We start from the raw sequence: 17713 nt of genomic DNA, 5'->3' as shown, positions 1-17713 counted from the left end.
ATCTATCCACCAATTTATCAACCTACTGCGCTTTTTGCAGCAGTCGTTAATTTAAGTCATGGAGATCGAACGGCAAATCTAACGGCCGTTGATTTACGGAGAGCATGCTTTTTTGGCGCGGTAATGGATCCGGCCGTAATTCGAAGCGACATGTACTCGGATTTAATCGGACAGATTTCTTCGAAAGTCTGAAAAGCACGAACGACATTCGCGATGGAGCGAACGGTGCAGCTTGACGCAGATATTCTGGCGGGATTCGCTCCCCTCTTTGATGTCCGCTATGTACGTTTCGCAGTTTCGTCCTGATGTTTCGCGAGAGAGCTCGGATTTAATTGACCCACCTCGAAATTAAGCTCCGCTGTGTTTCACGAATGCACTTCGTTCATTCGTAGTAAAAGGCAGTTACATCCAATTTCGAAGCAGCATAAATGTTAGTTTCTTTCTTATGAAAAACGATGTACAGTGCAGATAGCGCAAACACGAAGCTCGTTTAATCTTCAGGATTCATGGCTGATGATTAATATTCCTCTTCTGTTTATCTGCTGTTTGTTATACTTTTGTGCTCAAGATAAGACAAATATATGTGTTAGCGCTTTGGAGACAGCAATAAGAACATGTAGTTAAGAAGACTAAATCCATTCGCCTATATACATATATCTAATACAGTTATCTCTAATCCATTCCCTTTTCTTTTTTCAGATCTTTATAGTGCTCATCGCCAAACGGCAGATAATACAAGATAATACTCGTTGCCAAATTTACGCCACGTGACAACCATCGTCGCCACCGCTTCAAATTTGTCCCTTTTGTAAAAGCATACGTTAACGAAGCCACACGACGCATAACTATTCATTACACAATAATTCACAGTTAAAAATTACCAGATTTCTAATGAGATCTCCGTTATAAGAATTTCTTGAAGTTGGAAACAAAGTACAGAATTACTTTCCGAGGAGGCGAGGAGTTGGCGATAGAGGGGCACAATGAAGAGACTTGTCTTCAGCGAAGCGAAGTGATCCTCGAAGAAACGAGGAAGCGAGGAAGAATTCGAAGTATTGGATCGGGCGAATCGGGCCGGCGACGGGCCCGATCGGTGTGATGGTCTCGGGGTGGTGCCCTTGCGTGCCACTGGGGCGTCGGCAATCGCCGGCCCAGCAGCAACAGCAACAACAACCGCAATCATCATCTAGGGCGCCGTACACCGTCAGCGGCGCGACCGATCGCGCGGACATGGTGCAGATGTTTTACTATGAGAACCATGGCAAGTGTTGCAAGAAGCTGCTCAGATACAACGGATACCCGAATAAGGTTAGACAATTTGCCATCGCAGTCTCATTTCGCAATACAGAAGATTCAATTTGCTCAGCTACGCTTCATTATGTCCATTTAAAGATTTGACGTTGAACATGTTTGAGAGAAAATTCGTAAATCTCATTGTCAGTAAAGTAAAACTGTACTATTAAAAGATTATAAAAAATTTTTTTAAATTTAATTTCTTATTTAACTTTACTTGAATTAAAAATTTTCTAATATGTAATTTAGATGTTATATATTGTTTAGCGATAATTAGTTTGATATAGCAACTGGTGATGTTTTGTATCGTTTAGTTTTATGAAGTTTAGTGCGTCTAAAGAATTAAGATTTGAAAATTAACATCACGAAATTCTTTTGCGATTATTGGTGAATAGTCGCGTGTTCATTAAAGACACGTCAAAGTGAATCTTAAGGCGCTTCATCTCTTTTCGAGGAGAACATTAATTATTTGACGAGCATCTTGATGAGCTTTCTCTAGAAAGGCACTTAAACTATTCTCCCGAGTAGTTTCTCGCGAAGACTTAATGTGCTCGTCCTAGTAACCTATTCATATTGCTATATATGTATATATGGGCGAAACTAAAAGTTAAGAAGTTAAGAAATTAAGATAAGTGTAGTTATATATCAAGTTTTGTTCTTCTCCATCGAACGCTAGTCTCGAGAGAATGCAATTGATTTACATCCACAAAAATCAATAGACTATCTCCTTCCAATTTTTATCTTATTCCTTCCTTAATCGTTCTTTATAAATATTGTGATATCCCCAATATATTCTAATGGTAATAAGTTTTTGTTTTGTTTTTTTAAGTTTTAAGCTTTTTCGCAATTTTTAAGTTAAATAAAATTGTTTAAGCAGTAAGAAAAAATATCAATCTATGCAAGAATATACAATTTAAATTCTTGATATTATTTTTTACGAAAACTATTCTGTATATCGTATATTATGTGCATGTAAGGAGAACAACTTTCATGAAAATGTGATACTATTCATTCAATCGCTTGGTCTTTCCATTAACGGTTATCGACTTTTCCGTCCGCTTTTCTTAATTGGATGTGATTTTAATCACATTTGTAGAGAAGCAATCGTCCTGATAGCATTATATTGGAATCTCTTCGATAATTGACCTAACTAGGTATAAATCTACCCACATATCCATTTATCTATCTAATGAAACTAACTCTCCATCCATCTATCCATTTATCCGTATAATTAAACCGTCTATCTGTCACTTGATTACATCGAATTTCCTGACTAAGAAGATGCTTTTAAAGCGTTCGATTGTTACATCAAAACTGAATTTTCCGGTGAATTAACACAATATTAATTGTTAACTGTAACTTACATCATTGTTATTAACATGATTAAATTTAAATAACAATAAAATATGGTTATTATTCATTTATAAAATATATTGAATCATAATAATTTAAAAAATAACTTTAAATAGAAAAGACATGCGTTTTTAATTTATGAAAGAAATTATTACATATTTCAATGTATAAATAAATTCTCAATTTGTGTTGGGCTGGGAGCATAAATTGCAATTTATCTCAAGTGCTTCCCTTAACGGTCGATTTAGAAGATTTAGACAAAATGTGGCGATAAAAGTTTTGCGAAACGAATGTGACCCAATGAACATTTCACGCTCTATGGCAAGTCCAGGGTCTCGGGACCCCAAAGTGCACCGCGAAAGCGAGATAGAGGAATGAGAGAAAGAGAGAAAACAAGAGAAGGAGAGAGAGAGAGAGAGAGAGAGAGAGAGAGAGAGAGAGAGAGAGAGAGAGAGAGAGAGAGAGAGAGAGAGAGAGAGAGAGAGAGAGAGAGAGAGAGAGAGAGAGAGAGAGAGAGAGAGAGAGAGAGAGAGAGAGAGAGAGAGAGAGAGAGAGAGAGAGAGAGAGAGAGAGAGAGAGAGAGAGAGAGAGAGAGAGAGAGAGAGAGAGAGAGAGAGAGAGAGAGAGAGAGAGAGAGAGATAGCTATTCCAAGTTCACAGCCAGACGATGGGCGAAGTTTTCGAAAGCTCCCGGGGAAATAAATCGATTCGATATCTGAATAGCCATTATGCGAACGTGGCTTCGCGGAATAAAGAAAGCATAGCAAAGTGGTCGATGAGAGGGAAAGGAGGAGAGGCGAGTTTCCGCGGAAAAGAAGTGGAGGAAGGGCCTTATCCGAGAACTAGGCTAATGCTGCGAGTTGGAAAACTCTCGTATCGGCCGGAATTTACTTTCAATAACCGAATTATTATTCATCGCGGTCATTTATTACTCGACTCGAAGTCGACGCGCTCGTCATCTTTCCATTCCTACGTCTTCGTGTCATTTTTCCGCGAATTCTACACGCAAAGAATTCCCTTTCTTCGAACAATGTGGATAAATCGCGTTTCTTGCCGCTCCGGGGAGAAAAATAATGCCGGGCAGTCTAAAAGACGGAATTTCGGTGCAGCTATCTGTCGATCGTCGGGTTACGGGAAACGAGTCGCGATGCTTATCTCTCGTCGGAAATTTCAATTGTCTGATAACGGGAAGCGGAGCGCGGCGCCAGCTCTTCCCGTGGCTTCTCGAACGGATTTTCTATTTTCTTGCTCGCTCGTTTTCCTCGAAATATGCTTTCTCTTCCCGGTATATCTTACGCATCAATCTTAGACATTACGCGGACGCTCGGATACGGAGAATCTAAGAGTTATTCCAGATCCAGAAATATGAGCGCGGTAAGTTCCCATTCCGTGAAGATATTCTTCTCAAATTCCGAATGCCATTCTTGCAATTCCGAAGATGAAGTATAAGTGGATTCCTGAGATATCGCCTTGTAGTTACGTTTTACAGCGTTTACGTACAATCGTTCTCGACGATAGGAGATTCGGTTTGTTATATCGTTAATTTAGCACTTTTTAAAAGATTTAATATTTTTGATCACACGCGATTTACCTAGTTGTTTATGGAACATTTGATTACGAGAATCACATCAGCGAAATAGCACAGATTTTTTTTTTAAGTGTTACTTCGATCCACGAAAATACTATCTTATATCTCAGCAATTGATTCATTAAAACTTCTTCATCGCTATTCTCACTCGTCACGCTATGAGAGCGTAAAAACAATGTAATTCTAACAATAGTCGTTGGACTAATAATATGTAATGATAGATCATAGACACCCACATTATGGATTTTTCCTCGTCAATATGTCATTGACGATAATGCCGCAGTTATTTTTACGCGCCCTTCGATACTTCAGCGCGAACTAAATGGTAAACGTAGAAGGTACCTGTGATCACAGAGAAGAAAATGTTAGGGTCGATTGATAATTTTATGAGAATAAAATTTCTTAGAAAGTTGCTAAATAAGAGCAGATTATAAAAGCTGCCTGTGAAATAATCTTTTTCTTTTGAAATTGTAATTAAACTAGAAGCAATATTATCTAATAGATACATATCTTATAAAATGTTAAATAGTTATATAAAAGTGTAAAGGCTATATATATATACATATATATATATATATATATATATATATATATATATATATACTTAAATATGTCTTTGATGCCTGGTTGGTGTAAAATTTTATCTTTATATATTTTTAGATTGCTTTTTATGTACCTTTATATACCTTTACATATTTTAAGACTTTTCTTTTTTAGAGTTAATAACATTCTTTCTCGAAGCAGTAAGATAGCTACATTACTTTTAATGTCTTTTCAAATATTTTTCCAAAGAATAAACAAAAAAATCCAGTTTTAACAGCTCTGTAATGTCAGCGTAACTCATACCCGCAAAAACCTTGAAGAACCTATGAAAACGTCTGATCGAAGGGAGAAATGATTCGCGAAGAAAGAAAGTGGCACGCAGGGATGCGCCGCTGATTTTAATCCATCACGCTCGACGTGCTGGTGATTAACGAGCGTGTCGCACTGGTTCTCTGGGGTTTGCGACTTAACGCGCGCTGACACGTGTTTCGTTAGCGGCGATGGTTACGGCATCGACTTCACCGAGAAGGTATCCTCGTGACGTCTATCGCGCTCTGATTAATCGCCTCAACTCACCCGTTTCGCGGATGATCAATGTACATTTCGCGGGCAATGGGCGAAAATACAATTGGTACTCTCTCGCATTGTCTGACATTCGAACAACGGTAATTAACGACTGTTCGCGGACAGTCGTGTTCTCCGTGATTGTCATTTCCCTCGAGAAAGCTCCTTAACTTCTGATTTATGTAATAATCTGATTTTACACATCTATATGTGTATATAAAATAGAATGTCTGTCTGTATGTTCTCTCTATTAACTCCTAAACCCTTTGACCAATCTGGACCATATTTTGCACAATTACTCTCTAGATCCCTGCGGAAAATGCAGGCTATTATGAAACCTGGACTCCCTCCCTCTGATTTAAATCCCATTGACACCTTGTGATAATCCCGGATTCCGGTCAACGTTGGGTAGTTTAAATTAGTATTTTATAAAGCAGAGAAAAGAAGAGAAAAAGCGGAGAGAGAAAGGGAGAGAGGGAGAGAGAGAGAGAGAGAGAGAGAGAGAGAGAGAGAGAGAGAGAGAGAGAGAGAGAGAGAGAGAAAGAGAGAGAGAGAGAGAGAGAGAGAGAGAGAGAGAGAGAGAGAGAGAGAGAGAGAGAGAGAGAATGAAGATAGTAAATTTCAAACAGATTATCATAATAAATTCGTAAAATATTCGGATTTTTAAATATAATTATTAATTTATATTTAGAATATTAATCGTGGACTCCTTCAGAATTTATTTTAAAGACTCGAATCTTTATCGATCGATAATGTTAATACGATAAAAATATAGTACACGTTAATTATTCGTGTATAAAACGAGGGAAGAGTTAAGAGTTAATATATACGTACTTGTGTATTTTTCCTTGATTCTCTTGTATAGAAAAATAATTCTTCATGCGTACCCGGGAAAAACGAGGTCGCTTAGCTTATAACCCGACTGCGCGTTATCTATTTGTTCCTGTTAAAAGTTAATTAGCGAACCCGGCGAAATTGCCCGGAGAGATCTGACGGGAAAAACAGCGAGGGATCCAGGAAAATATATCTTTCCGCGAGAAATCTCTCCACTGCACGAGATTGAATGAATCGCTATTAAAAGCGCGCTCGTGCGCTTATGGAATTATCCGTAAATACGAGCGATATACCGAGTGGGACGGGATAAAGACCCAAATATATTGTATGACGTCGCTATTAAAGGCGCTTTTTGCGGCGAATAAAATTATCCGCGAGTGCACATTCTTTTCGCGAGGCGCGCGTGCACACGCAAGTATCGGTGGGGCACTTTGTCACGAAATGCACGATACGGTTGCAGTCATGCATGTGCACTCGGAAGAAAGCGGCGCGATTACAATTTACCCGCGGCAGCGCCGCGCGCCGTCGTATATCTCCAGCGACGTTCTCTTCCCGCGGCGTCGCTTTCTTTCCTCCTCTTCTTTTTCTTATTCTTCACCTTCTTCCTTTTTCTCCTTCTTCTCTCAGCCACGGGAAATTTACGCGACTCGGGGAATAAACGCGATTCGCACGCGACAAACGCGTTTCCCGCGACCTTTGAGAGTCGGCCGAGCGGCAATGAGTAATTCAAGGTAGCAAAGTAAGAACGCAAAGCGAGCGATTTTCAAGCGAGAAGTAGTCTCGTTGCGAACGGCTCTTCGTACGACGAGGGTAATTGCTTTTTAACAAGCGGGTCCGGGATTCCGGCACGCTCATTATAATAGGGATTTCCTTTATCTCTCTTCGGTGTGTGAGTATGCGATTACACGGTTTATATAATGACAGGAATATCAATATTTTTATAACGCTGATCGATTATTGATTTCGGAAAAACAGAATTCTTCGATCAATGAGTAAAAAGCGTCTTCAGCGAGAGTTTTAAATATATTAACTAAATACATTTTTAAATTATAATATTAAGTTAAATATATAATTCGCACGCGTGTGCGTATGAATTATTAAACATGTCATAATATGAAATGTTTTTCAACCGAATAATTAGCCAACTTATTATGTTAATTTCTGCATTTCTCTCAAATACAAACGTAACTTCAGATTTAAGATATTTTTATATCAAAATTTTCTTAGGACATGAGTACGTAACTATTGATATTGATAACAAGCAATTACATCGACAGTTTGGATATTATCGCTAAAGAGCAATTACTAATGAAGTCGCTTGTTCAAGCTTGCGACTCGTGATCGGTCACGATCCGCGATGAACACGTCGGGCCTTCGTGAAATTTCGTCGATGCGATAGTCACGTTTCGCGGGCCGTTATTACGCATTATCGATCGTTATCGCACAACAATACCACGAAAGCGAAGCAGCAACATATAACGCAGTGCAGCGCAGTGCCAGGATTAAACTCGCCATGACGAAATAAATAAATTGCGTGGTGGACGATGCGCGATTAGATGTCGGAGAAGGAGGGAAGAAAAGAAGAGAGGCCAAAGCCAGCCACCGTTGCCTCCGTTGAAAGGGAGTCAGCTTGGGAACAAAAGAGGCGAAAGGGCCGGCAAGGGCGATGAAGAAGGTGGTCGGGGATGGTAGAGAGGGCGGCCGAGTGAATACGTATGTATACGGGGGAGAAAAACGCAAACGGCGAGAGCGGTGGCAACGGTGGAGGAGGGAGAAACAGAGAGAAGAGAGGGGAAAGAGAAAGCGAGAGGGAGGGAAGAGATGGTCGAGGGAGGGAAGCAGGGAGAGGAGGGAATCGCGGAAAAGAGGCAGGAGGGTGGATATTCCAGGCTGCACCCCCGTGGCAGCGGTCCCAGCGTATCGCCATGGCAACCGACCCTGAAACACCCTCCGGCCGTCGCACTACCATCGCATCGGAGAGAGCTTCGCTTTCCGATGGCAGTAATAATGTATCCTCGCTCTCGCTGTACTCGCGCCCGTTGTTGATGTAGGTCGCAGGACGTGGTGCATACCTACCGCGCGCGCGGGAGCGCAATGCACGCAGCCGTTTCCTCCCCCGAGACGCTGCCAGACGGGAGCGAGTATTTCGTGCTCTGTTCCTGGACCACCCCGATATCGCGTGCGCCGCGAGATAAAAGCGCGTTGTACGACCGTTGTATCTTCGTATCTTCACACGACGAGACATATGTTTCGCGCAAGATATCTACTGGGTGGTCATATCTAACAGCCCATCTCTCTCTCTTTCTCTCTCGGACTTATTATTCGATCAATTTGGAAACAATAACCCGACAATTTTATAGTTTTAAAAACAATTCTGTTAAATTTGGAAAATTCAGGGAGAAGCAAATAAACGATAGGCCTATCCAATAGAATTTTTATTTGCGGCTTAATTATTAGAATGTTTTATTCGGCTGGTCAGACTAAGATACTTAATATTGACATTAAAGTTGCGTGATAATCTTCCTCGCCAAAGAAAAATCGACTTTGAATAATCGAATTTCAAAATGTAATCAGTGGAGACTTTTTCCCTACTAGACGAATTGGAAATTCGTAATTTTAATGAATTGAACGAAAGATGACTTTGAATAATTTCCGAAGTTAAATTAATCGATTTCAGAAGTGCTTTGTTCCCTTGTGTCTCGTTTGAAGACGCATGTGGACATGTGTTACGATACTCGGTGACGTAATTCTTGCGTTTATGATATCGCGTACGTATACCGGTACCCTTTCGCGTTTCGCCATATGGGACATAGAGCCCCGAAGAAGGAAGAGATACGACTGCCGCGCTGCCATTAAGGATAATACGGACAAACTGCCGCGCGGCGTTGTAATAATAACATAATGGCTCGTGACGATACGATACGATCTTGTGTGAATTTACCGTGTGCCGCCTAAGTCCCGTAATCGCGGGATCCGCCATTGTCTTCGCGACCGGAAGGACGAGAACGACAATAAGCTTTCATGCTGATTGCTTGCACTCGGGGAATGCGTTTTTCATCGTATCGAATTATTGAGTTTCTTTGTCTGCCCTCATCCCTCCGGTATTCTGCATAATTTCGTATACAGCCGTGGAGAAGCGCGCTTCCATACCTTTAATTAAAAAGCGCTGTTTTCCTTTTCCTCCCTTAAACGAGGCTTTACGGAATTTGGCTCTGTCAACGTTGAAAAAGTTTATATTTCGTCGCTATTCTTCTTAAGAAATGAATAGTAAAATAGGGCAAGCCCACGTTTTTTTTTTTCAGCAGGGTGATGCGGCGGTTTGTTCTCCATCCGTCCTCTCGGTACGCAACAATAACGTTTTATTGCGATTGCACCGCTGATCGATCCCTAAGGATGGATTTACTGCCGGCGGGTATAGGTCGGAATTTATGTCGGTGTAACATTCGAGAAACCGCGAACGGAGTCGCTGGTCTCTGAAGGTTGCAAGCTTGCTGCAGCTCGTTATTTCACTTCAAACGATCGAGAGGAAAATCTGGACGATAACACATGTAAATAACAATCATCTCTCAAGCGGTTATAAATAAGAATTGCATCGCGATTCACTTACAACTTTTTAACCTGTATAACGTGCTAATCGCAGATTCCTATAAATTTATAATTGAGTGGCTATTTATTGAGTCCCATTTAATTATTTTAAAATTTTACAATGAAAATATTGTACTTTTAGAAGTAGGGGAGACCGGGGCTAAAACGTCTACGGGGTAAATACGTCTAATCAAATATCTCGGAACCTGTATATTGTGCGAACTCGCTATTAACATTGTAAACGCTGCTTATAGTACCCATGTGACCAACGGAGTTTCGGCAGGTTACCTGCCGTGTTATGATTTTTACGAAGGCAAACGTGTTTTCGAAAGGTGAAAGTTACATTTTCTGCGCGTGGAAATTTTGTAATATCTGCAATAATATTTGCTCTCCAAATCTCGAGGTACGTGATTATAAAGAGTAATGCATGCTGAACACGAATCCAGTGTAGTTTTTTCATTATCGTTGATGTCTAATATTTCGTGGGCGATCAAACCTGAAACTTGTGTTTGGGGCTAATCGGTCAGTAAGCAGTCCGGGTGCATTTCCAAGGCATTTTCGGGCTCACTGCATATGGAATATGGATGAGACGGGAATTACAACCGTTCAGACACCGAATAGAGTCATCGGACGTCAAGGAGTGAAACAAGTCGGGCCAGTGACTTCTGCGGAAAGAGGAACCCTCGTAACTATTTTTTAATAATGTTTCGCATAAAAATTTTAAATAAATTTTTATATTTTTCTCTTAAAAAACAATTATTGCATGTATCCTATTATCTTTTAGGATTAGATGTACGTATATGTATTGAAAATGCAGTGCAGACTGTTATACCCCGGCATTTTTGAGATTTCAATTTTTCCACCGTTGTCGTTTTTGCTCTATACCGGTTAAACAAAGCGACGTAGACAAAAATTTTCTATATAAATTTTGTAGCTAAAGGTTCACTCTTTACAGTGGTATACCACTTTTAACTACAATTATTTATTTTGTTGTTAAAAATCGGCACCGAAAAAAAACGGACTGTTTAGCCCCGGTCTCCCCTATTATAGTTTTAGAAGCATAAGCATGTGAATTAGAAAAGTCTAACAATATCTTTCAAGAAAACTTTTTCTCTCTTTCTTTTTCTCTCTCGTGGTATGTTCTCTTGTCGAGAGAAAATTAGTACATTTAGCAAAACGAGGTTAATATAGGTCAAATACTGCAGAGATCTAATATTATGAGATTCTAGCGCGAATCGTTTATCGCGGGTCTACCGTGTCCCGTGCCATTCCCCAAGGCAAAATGCGAGAGAATGCCAGACAATCTCGCGCAACGTACGCGCCCGCTTTAAATATTATTATATATTACGTTATTATAACTTTGACTGACGTATCGTTAGTCTTAAACAGAACGTTCTATATGCCGCGCGCTTTTCCGACATGCCACGAATTCCATTTCTCCACTCAAATTATGCAAAACGCGTCAGGGAAAAGTAGGCGCCCGCGCATGTATTCCACTTGGCCGCACGCGAGTAACTGTGCAATATTACAAGATATTACTAGGCAATGGGGAAGACTAGCGGTGTGCGAGCTGTTCGGGATGAGTTGGCGCCTTTATAGTTTCAGAAGCAGTACTCAACAATTATACAGTAAATGAATTAAGTTAAAAAAAAATATGAATCAATTTTTATGCAAGTGAAACTTATTTCTAGTTCGATAAGAAAAGATAATATTTCTCTGCATTGAAATTAAATTTCGTTAATAAAATATTCCGCATTTTTTCGCATGTTCCTTTCGGATAAACTTCTCGGTTTAATAATCTAAATCTTATTATATTCTTTTGCCATTATTTTAGACTTCCTCGAATATGAACTGTTTCATGAAGAGAAAACAATTGCTTCATGGTAAAAGTCTTTTCATCTAAAATCTGAGCATTACAACGCTATACGGATAAGAAAAAAGGAAGTAAAAAAAGGATATAAAAAATAAAGAACGAGGGGAGAAAAGAAAATGCAGCTTGAAGAAAAGCACCTTCGCGTATTTGCCGACGTATCACAGTGAGAGCGGGGTCGGCGTTTTTAATCGACGCCACTTGTTCCTAACGAGCCTCCCTTGTTTAAGCCTCTTACCTGCACTCAAACCACCGCCCTTCTCTCGCGAGCATCGCACTGTGGATTCAAATAGGTTAAGAAACGGATGCGGATTTTTATTGCATTAATATTACATTTTATGCATTAACATTAGGCGTGCTATTGAACTATCTAACTTATTAATAATTATTTATTATATTAATAAAATATTAAAAAATCAATTATTCTAGAGTTAAGTTACTTTAATTTATGTTTATTATTATAGTTTATTATAATATATACAATTTACGCACACGTTTTATTATTATTTATATTTTATTTGTATTATTACCTTTTATTCTACTCCAAATTATATTTATATTATCGTATTTTATATTATTATAAAATTAAATATGCTATAATATAATAAATACGTTCAAAATGAATTTTTTAAGAGTTAATGCCAGACATTATTTTCAATTTATCGCGTAGAGAAATATCTCGCAGATCTATCTTCCTTTGTTTTCCGCCATTTCTCGCTGGCTATCCTCTCGATCATCCTCACGTTTTATCCTCAGGTTTCCAGTTTGAAGAGGGGCTACGACGTTACCACGTCGGCCATTGTGCCCTTTAATTTACGAGACACCATCGAGTGTGCCTCGTATGCAGAAAGCGAGCATGTGAAGGCGTCGCATGACAGCCTGCGAGTTAGGCTGACAATTTATGTCTATTATCTTATGAAACCTCATGAAAAATAAGAGATAAAACACGGAAAGAGATAAACCACGGAAAGCGTATTACTGTCAATTAATTTTTACACATTAACACTTTTCATCGTCAAAATTCTATCCGTAGAAGGATCAGATTTTAACAAACTTATGCGACTTAATTGGCGATTACGTATGGAACTTTTTCTCGATATACTTGTATCGAATCAGAGGTAATAACAAACAAACGAGTTCTTTGTCCACGTTTTTTCCGATGCAAGGAGTGCGAGGGGGAGTTGATGTTCGACATAGTCAGTACGTATCGAGACGGTAGTCCCGCCTGTCCTGGTAAAACTCGATTGCTACGGTTTTAATAGATCATTAAAACTCGACTGAGCGAAGTGCGAATTTCATGGATAACAACTGAATGTAGCAGGTACACTGCGCGCAGCACGCTTAATTGTTCCGTGATGTGCCTTTTCGATTAACAGGACGTGTTTTGCTGCTTTCGCAGAAAAATTGCGTTGCAACAACGGTGAAAAAAAAACTTGAAGAGCATTTTTTTCGTTTTTAGAGAGAGGAAATTGCTCTTATTACTTTACTCTCTAATTATTCTCGGATTTAAAAATACATACACTGCAGTTTATTTATACAAATGTGATACATTACAGCGTATAAATAAAAAGTATATACTGTTATAACAGTATATATTATAACACGTACTGTTTATAAATGTATTATAATACATACTGTTTATAAATATGCATCAGAGTAAATGTATACATTATAATATATACAGTTTCATTTAAATCACATAATTTGAACTATACTGAGATTTCAGAAGCATATTCAATAAACTGATTTTTAATTACAAAAATAATATAAATGAATATTACGAATGGACAAATCTGAAACAGCAAAAATCCACATTAATATCGGCGCGGTCTAATCAACACAGATCTCTACAAACTGTTTCATTAAAGGAATGCCTATTGTCGATTTCTTAACGTTAACGGTATGTCAGCCGTATTCGTGATAAGTACTGGCGAGAGAGTAAATTCGCCCGGTGCAAATGAATGCCTGGGGAAACAGCAATTTCTCAAGACATAAATGGGAAACTTCGCGAGAAGGACTGGAAAAGTGAAAGAGAGACGAGGCGAGGTGGCGGCAACAGGATTGATTGAAATCGATGCCGTGGATATCTTCGGATTTCTGTCAGGAAGCCACTCTCCATTGAGAGAGGGGGAAGGGGGAGAGGGAGAGAGAGAGAGAGAGAATTGCTCACGAAAGGAACTTGCTGGGGTCTATAGTTCGGAGAGTGCATTAAATCGAGGGAGACTGATTCGAAAAACGGATAAAGCGAAGCAAGATGCGGACTACGTTTCGCTTGTCATTCCAGTAAATTATTGACGAGAAATCAATTTAGGATTAGCGATTCAGTGGCAAATAGCGTGTTTGATGTTCACATTTTCTAAATCCCAGGTTGTATTAAAAAGTGCGACTTGTTAAAGATTTAAGATTCATAGCATATATGCATCATTGTGCTATATAATACATATTTTTTTAACATTATTGAAATTACACTACTGAACGGTAGTGTATCGTACTATTTCGTAAAAATTGATTCTTTATCCTTCAAGATGAAAATTTCGGACAAAATTCTACTGCATCTAATTAGATGTCGCCAACGAGTTCGCCAAGATGGACGAGAGAAACAAGGTCCGAATTGACATAGCGCGATTTCTGGCATTTCTACGGGAAAAAAGCCGGATTTAATCTTGATATATATTTATCGGCCGGTACTGCGCATCGTTCGCCCGCACCGTGTGTCGTTTCGCTGGTCTTTTTCCGGAACGAGGCTAACCCGGAAAATTCTCTCGGCACTTTGTCTTCGAGGTGCGAGTCACCAGCCCGCACGCGAGAAAGAACAAAACGAAGCGGCCGATAAAACCCCGAAGAGCGCGCAGGATAACACTGAAACGGCGTAATCCGCTCTGAGACCGCCATAAGAAACACGAAAACGTGACTGCTGTCCCTTGTAAAAAGCCCTTTTCATACCGATTTATTATCTTATTTAGTTACCTATCTACACTTCCTCGTTTAGAATTAATTTATTGTTGCCGATTCATGGTAATCGATAATTTAGCATCGCTTGTCTTTATATCTATGCAATTAATCAGGGAGATTATTTAATTTTAAAATGTCCTAGAATTTCTTAAATAAAAAAATTAATGTTTACGAAGAATATCTCTGTCTTTGTTGGAAAATTTTCTTATAAAATATAATACTTATCAATTATATATAATTACCAAGCTAGTACAATATACATTTTATTGACTTGTATACTTCCAGCGTGATCTTAGTTGCCCATATTCCCAGATATATGCTCTATATATCGGCATCTATGCTGTATACATGAACTCGCGCGTAGTACACCAAAGTTTCTATTGTGGCTTCGCACTTCGGCTAATTCCTTGGCCAAACTCGAATTACAATGTACGTGCGTGTCCCGAGAAAGCTCGGTACTGGTGCTCGATTGGAGCTTAGCTGGCACAGGCGGAATATCATATTCTCCTTTGTCGAGGGGGCGCAACAACGTTATTTGCATGCATTTGACGGCGCGTCGTCGTCGCTGGCCCACAGCACGTCCTCGGCGAAACTTGCCGGAGTCGTCGTCGCATGATCTCGCTAAGTGACGCGACGATCTTCGCATGTCTACCGCGACATGCTTGCAGACACCGGTAATTCGAACCGACACACAACGCGAACTACAAACTCGACACGACATTGGTAATCATGGTTGCACGGCGTTTGTCCCCTTCTCTCTCTCTTTCTCTCTCTCTCTCTCTCTCTTTAGATTATCTTGCGGATTATTGCTGTCTCTAGAGACAGCATCCCTCAAGTGGATTTCTTATTCTCGATCGTTTCGCAGCGGTTGGTCCTGCGTAATACAGGCGCGATTAATTGAAGTTGATATCAAATACGATGTTATCATGTATATACCTATCAGTTTGAAGCTAATACGGACATTGCAAGTAATTAATGTTTCGGGATTTTTGTTATAGTTAATATTAAATTAATTTCTAATTGAAGAGATTGACGGAATATAACAATTTTTTATATATTTCTTCGCAAACTCGAGAAAATTACATGTTCGAGATCAATCTCAAAAATTGCTTTTAAAAAGTATTATCTATATATAGCATGTTAGTATGTACCTTATATTATACGCCATTACCGTATTAGGTATTATAAAGACAAAATTCTTGTGATTCATCGATCATCATGCACGCTTCTAATCAATACACTAGGCATAGCGGACGTTTGTAATGTCTAGAAAGAAAACGTTCGCTGGTCGCCTCGATCAATTACGAGGCGGGAGAATCACGGCAAGTGCGATATCGGGTGTCCTACGGATGCTTGGACATTGTACGGACGATATATCGATGCGAGGTTTCACCGGTCCCCCCGGCATTCTCATTCGCGACTCGAGATCGTCGACCGCATTTGCGTGAGCGTTTTAGGGGCACCGAGAATTTTCCGTGGTTCGCTTTCATTAATCCCTCGCAACTTAAGCCGATTTTAAACATACAGCTCTATAGCTTCGTTTCTTTTGATATTGATTACGCGAAAATGTAACGCTGCAGAACCATTGTAATTTATTTTAAAAAATCGTATACTTTAATCCATTCCTGAACTATTTCAAGTTTCTATTAAAGCTTTAAAATTTTTAAATAAAAATAGCCTTTATCATTAGTTCGACTTGTAATGACAATTCTCTGAATATTTAATAACACTCACTGTTAAATATTAAAGGAAGAAATTTAAACCAAATATCTTGAGTTATATCATTTGGTTATTTTTAACTATCATGTGTGTCGAAATTTATTATTTTAACACAAAACAGTATTATTTTAACTTTATTAGTTTAGTTAATCAACATTGTTTTAGTTAAATTAACGACATATTGAGTAGGAACAGTGGCGACCTATATGAATGGTTAAAAATATGTATAATTTGACACTACGAACAGTGCATAGGTACAAAAGTGCAAATGAAATAACCCGAGCCGCCCTGGGCATTGCCGATAATGGTGCTGAGTGGCTCTATAATAACTGAAATGAATAAATGATATCGTGCGTACGGCATACGTAATAACTCGCTAATACACGTCGCTGAGTTTCGACGAGAACGCGGAAATAGGTTGAACAAATTTGGCGACGTCGACGGCGATGCGTATATGGCAACGTAACGAACCGAGTAATCACGTTAATACGTTAATCGTGCCCCCTAATTAATGGGACTCGATGCAAAGCTACATGTTATTCGCGAAATATACACTATTCTCCACTGTAGATTAAACAATTCACTCGAATCACTGAGGAATTATCATAAAGCTTCAGTATCGAGATATAACTTCCCTCTGTTTATTAGAAAGAAAACATAAACATGAATAAATAAATAAACAAGTAAACCACTGAGGAAATAAATGGAAAATATAAAGGCTTTTTACATGCGATACCTTGCAATGTTGCGAAATGAAATTATATTTAGAGATTTGAGTGAAAAAATAAAATATTCCATAAAATATTCAGAACTTATTTCGATACTGTGTTTGATGATAACTCCGTTTGCAATGCAGACGAAACAAAAATTAAATACACTCGTATATATATATGTATCATATGATGCAATGTATAATCCTGTTTATATTATCATAAAGAAAAATCGTAGATGTATATTTTCACGCGTGACCGATTTCTCCTGGCGGATTACTGGATCAATCATCAGATCTCCAGTCGCTCGCGCGACTTGATGCAGATGTACGATGCAGTAGCAGCACGTCCCACGATCGCAATTCGCAATCAGCTAATCCCAGACGGAATTTAGGTGCCGGCGCAATTCGCCCGGTCACGGAGAAAGCTGTCCGATACTTCATTCTGACAAGCAGATGGACCGAATCAGCGGCGCGTCGCATCACGATACGTCGAACAACGATGCCATCCAGTCGAATCGCTCCTCGAAGGACAATGACGTTTATCGTCAGTCCATCGATTTTACGTCCGCAGTCCATTAACCCGGGATTGGATTCGCGATCACTATGCGCGTTCGTTCCCTCGATAACTATACGAACGTATACAATCAGCGGAAACTTCTTGCATGTTATCGCATTATACTTGGCTGCTCAATGATCAGTG

At 39.3% G+C, this 17713-nt stretch overlaps 1 protein-coding gene across 2 annotated transcripts in view; it reads left to right on the top strand.

Annotated features, from left to right (window-relative positions):
- Window positions 1–678: 678 nt before the first annotated feature.
- The window catches only part of LOC139781810 (uncharacterized), a 40756-nt gene continuing 23721 nt past the window's right edge, over window positions 679–17713 (top strand). Inside the window, exon 1 of one of the 2 annotated variants that reach the window (XM_071720702.1) lies at window positions 679–1308. In XM_071720702.1, coding sequence (XP_071576803.1) covers window positions 1099–1308 — 210 coding nt within the window. In that variant the 5' untranslated portion in view covers window positions 679–1098. The remainder of the gene's footprint in view (window positions 1309–17713) is intronic. The other variant, XM_071720703.1, reaches the window with a different exon arrangement.

Source organism: Temnothorax nylanderi, unplaced genomic scaffold (assembly GCF_030848795.1).
Source record: "Temnothorax nylanderi isolate EJ_2023f unplaced genomic scaffold, tnyl_v1.0 TNYL_tig0365_pilon, whole genome shotgun sequence".
In the NCBI taxonomy this organism is placed as follows: Eukaryota; Metazoa; Arthropoda; class Insecta; order Hymenoptera; family Formicidae; genus Temnothorax; species Temnothorax nylanderi.
Note: the sequence above shows the minus strand (reverse complement) of the source record. Positions and strands in the feature narration are given on the sequence as shown.